Raw genomic sequence first — 6000 nt, 5'->3', positions numbered from 1 at the left:
GCCAGCCCAACCTCCTGACCTCCAGGTAGGGAAGGGGGGAGTAGAGATTGAATATCATCACACGAGCAATGCAGTCAATCACCCTGGGTAATGAAACCCCAATAAAAACTCTGAATGCTGAGGCTTGGGTGAGCCTCCTGATGGATGTGCTGGGACGGTGGTGCATCCTGACTCCACAGGGAGAGGGCGCCAAAGCTCTGTGTTGGGACCTCACCCTATGTGTCTCTTCACTGACTGGTCTTGATTTGTATCCTTTGGAATAAAAGTGTAAAAATAAGCATAGCACTTTCCTGAGTTCCGTGAGTCGTTCTACTGAATAATTGAAGCTGAGGAGGTCGTAAGAGCACCCCTGGATTGTAGCCAGTTGGGCAGAAGCGCAGGTGGCCTAGGGACCCCCAAAATGTGCCACTGGCATCTGACACGAGGGCAGTCTTGTGGAGAGGGTGCTAATTTGTGTCAGAACCGCACTGCAGCATTGCCGTCTATATGTTATTTAATATTTTATTTTTTAACACAAGTATATAATTCGATCTCTTTGCTCTAGTCATTTGATATTCCTTCTAGATCTTAAGATATAATTCAAAACAATTATGGGGTGTTGTGTTTTTTGTTTGTTGTTGTGAACAAAGAGAGGCAGAGGTGTAACCAACCCACCGTTACAAAACCCAATGATCATTTCATCAGTCATAATTCTCTATAGTTATTCAAAGTCATGGTTTCAACTTTTCTGACTATATCTTTTTTTTTTTTTTAACACTGTGTATATGTGGTGTATGCTGACTTGATGGTGAGGGGTAGGCATGAAGTTCCTAGATATGAAGTTAATCTATAAAGTTGCTAATCCAATAAAAATGATTGAGGTTCTCTTCTGTGGCCAAAGAAAAACATGCCTGGAGAGCAGATGAAAATAATTTTCTATTAAGTTGCTGTCATTTCCCTGCAGGCGTTACTTGGTGCGTCAGCGTGAGAACCCTCACACAGTTAGTACTTGGTTTGAGTGAGTGGCGGAGGCCTCCAGAAAGCGGGGTCGACTAGGGCAGAAACTACTGTTTTCATTTTTTAGGAAAGGTCCTTCTTAAATGAAAATATGGTCAGAGTGCAAACGTAACAGCTACGTGACAAACACACCTGAAATCAGGCAAAACACCTTGAGGAAAAGTGCTATGGAGGTGGGCAATGAATGAGGTGAAGGGTCCTGCCTGAGTAGTTTTCTTTTTTTTAATTTTTGTTATTTATTTATTTATTTACTTAATTGGCTACCCTGGGTCTTTGCTGCTGTGCACAGGCTTTCTGTAGTTGCAGAGAGCGAGCGGGGGCTACTCTTCGCTGCGGTGCATGGGCTTCTCATTGTGGTGGCTTCTCTTGTTGCAGAGCACAGGCTTTAGGTGAGTGGGCTTCAGTAGTTGCAGCACGTGGGCTCAGTAGTTGTGGCTTGCAGTCTCTAGAGTGCAGGCTCAGTAGTTGTGGCACACGAGCTTAGTTGCTCCAAGGCATGTGGGATCTTTCTGGACCAGGGCTCGAACCCATGTCGCCTGCATTGGCAGGCGGATTCTTAACCACTGTGCCACTGAGGAACCCTAGTCATTATTTTCTGAATGGTTCTTTCCCACCCTCTTAGTCCAGGAGATTCTATCTGAGATGCTATGAGAGCCCAAGAGCCTGAATCATAGTCTCTGACAATGAGAGCAACTTCAAACAATTTCTGTAAGTTGTGAGAGATGCAAAGAAAAAGAGAAGGAACAGAGACAAGCAGAGTGGGCCCTCTGGAAATAAACAAAAAAACAAAAATGGAAATCAACAGTTAATATCAAGGAAAAATGGCCACCATCTAAATATACAACTATCCTTCTGAAATTTCTTCTTTTCTGGAATAAATACATTTCCTCAAACTGTTATAAAGCGATAAAAAATAAAATATTAGAACCCAACTGACAGGCAAATGAAATTGGCACCAGGGATTCTTTTTTAAAGCCACAGCATAACATCCAGCAAATGAAATCTGTGGTCCTTAACAATGATTTATATTTTTTATAATACGATAATAACCAGCTATTAATGGTGATTTATATTTTTGTAACATGATCTCAACTGGCTGTGATATAATGAATATATTTTAAAACCCACAAAAGTTTAGGAGCCAGAATAAGGCACATAAATTGTATTCATAGCCAGCATCCAGCAGAAAATATCTTGATTCATCAAACACCACAAGAGGAGTTAAAAGGCCTTCGGCTGGAACCTCCATCTTCCAGTAATTTGCTAAAATTATAAGCACAAAGGGAAGAGAAGAGGAACCTGTTATGCGTTCTCTAGGCCTTTAGAAAGGCTGGAGTTGTTTCTTTGGCCACGTATAGGGGAATCTGCCAGAAAGGTGATGCTGCAGATGTCACAGAAACGGGTGCAGTTAAAAACGCACACCCCATCACTACCTCCATCGCAGAACTGGAAGGGTCTGCAGTGTTACCAGTGTGCCTTTGGTGTTGTTGAAAACCAGCAAGGGCAAGATTCTTGCCAAGATAATCAATGTACATTCTGAGCATATTAAGCACTCTCAGACCTGAGAAAGCTTCCCGAACACATGAAGGAGAATGATCAGAAAAAGAAGGAAGCTAAAGACAAAGATATCTGATTCAGCTGAAGCCCAGCCTGCTCCACCCAGAGAAGCCCGCTTTATGAGAACCAGCAGAAAGGAGCCTGAGCTGCTGGAACCTATGCGGGGAATTTATGCAGGGAGGGGGGAAAAAGGCTATTAGGTATCAAGGAAATCACAATATAAATTCATCTGTTAAAGACCCACCTGCTACATATGTCTATGTTCTATAAGGCCACATCTGAAAGAGCAATAAAGCAAAATTAGGGCTGATATTCTTTTATGAAAATTAAGGAATCAAAACAAGGTTTCTGTCCACCTCATCTCTGTCAATACGCAGGGCCCCGTAACTCCACTGACGTGCACTGTGCTTTTCAGTCAGTTTTAGGCAAAGGACCCCTCTGAAGATCTGATAAGTTAAAAAACCTCTCCCCAGAAAAAAAACACACACATAAGTCACTTTTCTAAAAAAAATTTCAGGGCTTCCTGAATCCCCTCAAGCCCATTAAAGGATCCTAGATTAAGAAGTGAAGCCACAGAGCATAGCCATGAGAGTTATAGGCTGGAAAAAATTTACATTAAGAGTTGGCCAATAGCTTTTGGCTTCAGAAAAATTTCTCCGTGATGAGCCTCTGAAACATCAATTTTTAATCTGTGTAGCTTCCTGGCAAGCCCTCCAGGACATACCAGTTGAAGAATGTATAACATCATTGAACAAAAATCCAATTAAAGTTCTGGAGGTTATGCCAAAAAGGAGGACATACCACTGAGAAAAGTACTGGCAACTGAGAGTCTTATGTATCCACTTCCCAGAATAAATGACTAAGAGGCCTCCAGATGACTGTGCTTCTGCAAAAAACAATTATAAAATTGGACATAATACAAGGAGCAACTACCTGAAGGTACCAGAGAGTAAAAGGAAGCAAATGACCTGCAGTGAAGAATGCAAGCTCGCTTGAAGAAGGCGCAGTGCAGCCACAGCAGCAAGTCTCACCTGCCCAGATTTTAGCCCGAGGCTAAGAGAAGCCTGTGGTGCACTCGGGGCGGTAGGGGGCGGAGGGTGTCAAAGAGGACTCCTGGGAGTATTAGAAAATATGTTGATAGTATATCATATAAATATGATAATGAAAATGCAAACATCAAAATTTGTGATATGTAGGCAAAATAGGGTATACAGAGAAATTTAGAATTTTAAATGCTTCTACTTCAAGAAACTACAAAAAGAAGAATAAATTATACCCAAAGCAAGCAAAAGAGTAAAAAGTAGAAATCAATAAGATAGAAAACAGAAAATAATAGAGAAAATCAATAAACCCAAAAGCTACCCTTTAAAATAAATCCAAGAAAACTGAAAAACTTCTAGCCAGACTGATCAAGAAAATGGAAGACACAAGTTCCCAATATTAGAAATGAAAGAAGGAGCCTCACCACATGCCCTTCAGACACTAAAAGGATAAGAGATTGTTATGAACAATCTTATGCCTATAAGTTTGACAATCTAGATGAGATGAACATATTCCTTAAAAGAAACAATTTACCAAGAAATAAAAAAAAAAAAAACAGTTTACCAAAACTGGCTCAAGAAAACTTGAGTGACCTATATAAGTTAAGGAAATTGAACTCACAATTAAGGACCTCCCCACATAGAAAACTTCAGATCCAGATGGCTTCACTGGTGAATTCTACCAAACATTTAAGGAAGAAATAATACCAGTCTTACAAAAACTTTTTCAGAAAATAGAAGTGGGAGCATTTCCCAGCTCATTTTAGGAGGCTAACATTACCTTGATTACAAAAGCAAAGACATCACAAGAAAAGAAAAGTACAGAGCAATAACACTCATACACACAGATGCAAAAATTCTCAACAAAATATTAGAAAATAAAAACCAACAGGATTCAAAAAGGATACTATACTTCAGTCCAAGTGACATTCATCTCAGAAGGCCAGGTTAGTTTAACATTAGAAAATCAACCAATGTACTCCACCACATTAACAGAATACAGGAGAACCACACAACTATTTCAATAGATGCAGAAAAAACATTTGATAAAAATCAACACTCTTTCATGATAAAACCTCTCAGCAACTAGGAATAGGAGTTTTCTTCAACTTTTTTTTTTTTTTTTAAATTTATGTATTTATTTTTGGCTGCATTGGGTCTTCGTTGCTGCGCCCGGGCTTTCTTTAGTTGTGATAAGCGAGGGCTACTCTTCATTGAGGTGCACTGGCTTCTCATTGTGGTGGCTTCTCTTGTTGTGAAGCACGGGCTCTAGGCACGTGGGCTTCAGTAGTTGTGGTGCATGGGCTTAGTTGTTTCACGGCATGTGGGATCTTCCCGGACCAGGGATCAAACCCGTGTCCTCTGCATTGGCAGGCAGACTCTTAACCACTTTGCCACCAGGGAAGTCCCCTCCTCATCTGATTAATGTCCTGTATGAAAAAGCTACAGCTAACATTATATTCAATGGTGAAAGATTTCATGTTTTCTACTAAAATTAGAAACAAGGCAAAGCAAAGATACCCACTCTCACTATGTTGATTTAACTTTTTACTGTAAGGCCCAGCTAGTGAATAAAGCAGGAAGAAGACATAAAAGGCAGATTGGAAAGGAAGAAGTAAAACTGTCTTATTTGCAGACAATATGATTGTGAATGCAGAAACTCTAGGGAATTCAGAAAAAAGCTATGTAAGTCAATTTAGCAAAGGTGCAGGATACAAGGTCAAAACACAAAAGCTAATTGTATTTCTATATAACAGCAATAAACAACTTAAACAACTCAATTTATAATAGCATTAAGAAAATTAAAATACTTTGGGCTAAATTTAACACAATAAGTATAAGAATCAAACACTGAAAGCTACAAAATATTTAATGAAAAATTAAAGAAGACAAATAAATGGAGAGATATACCAGGACCACAGATTAGGGGACCCAACATTATTATGATGTCAGTATCCCCAAATTGATCTAATATATTCAAGATAATTTTAAAATTTATATGGAAATGCAAAAGAACCAGCAGAGCCAAAACAATTTTGAAAAAGAACAAAGCTGGAAAACCCATATGATCTGAATTCATGACTTGATATAAAGAAAAAATAACACAGTGCCACAAGGATAGACATATCAATGGAACAGAGGGTCCAGAAGTAGACCCACATTTATATGGTAAATTGATTTCTGTAAAGATGTCAAGGACTTCCAAGAAAGTTTTCAACAAATGGTCCTGGGGCCACAGGCCACATGTAGTGGAGGGAAAAGGAAACGTTGATATGGATGTGGAGCAACTGGATGCTCGTCTGTTGTTGTTGGGAACACAGAATGGAACAGCCACTCTGGAAGAACGTATGCAGGACCTCATGAAGTTAAATATATATTTCACCCCCCCTGGAGAAATGAAAACGTG

General features: G+C 39.7%; 1 protein-coding gene across 4 annotated transcripts in view; it reads right to left on the bottom strand.

Annotated features, from left to right (window-relative positions):
- Positions 1-598: 598 nt before the first annotated feature.
- MSRB2 (methionine sulfoxide reductase B2) overlaps positions 599-6000 on the bottom strand; it is a 29839-nt gene continuing 24437 nt past the window's right edge. For 2 of the 4 annotated variants that reach the window (XM_057732460.1, XM_057732459.1), the window contains exons 6-7: positions 4216-4272; positions 599-1763 (exon numbers count right to left, since the gene is read on the bottom strand). In XM_057732460.1, the coding sequence (XP_057588443.1) occupies positions 1692-1763; positions 4216-4272 (129 nt within the window). In that variant the 3' untranslated portion in view covers positions 599-1691. Of the gene's footprint in view, positions 1764-4215; positions 4273-4314; positions 5024-6000 lie in introns of those variants that run through there. The other 2 variants (XM_057732461.1, XM_057732463.1) reach the window with 2 other exon arrangements.

The sequence above is a fragment of the Hippopotamus amphibius genome, chromosome 4 (genome assembly GCF_030028045.1).
Source record: "Hippopotamus amphibius kiboko isolate mHipAmp2 chromosome 4, mHipAmp2.hap2, whole genome shotgun sequence".
Classification (NCBI taxonomy): Eukaryota; Metazoa; Chordata; class Mammalia; order Artiodactyla; family Hippopotamidae; genus Hippopotamus; species Hippopotamus amphibius.
The sequence above is the reverse complement of the archived record's forward strand: the minus strand, read 5'-3'. Positions and strand labels throughout refer to the sequence as shown.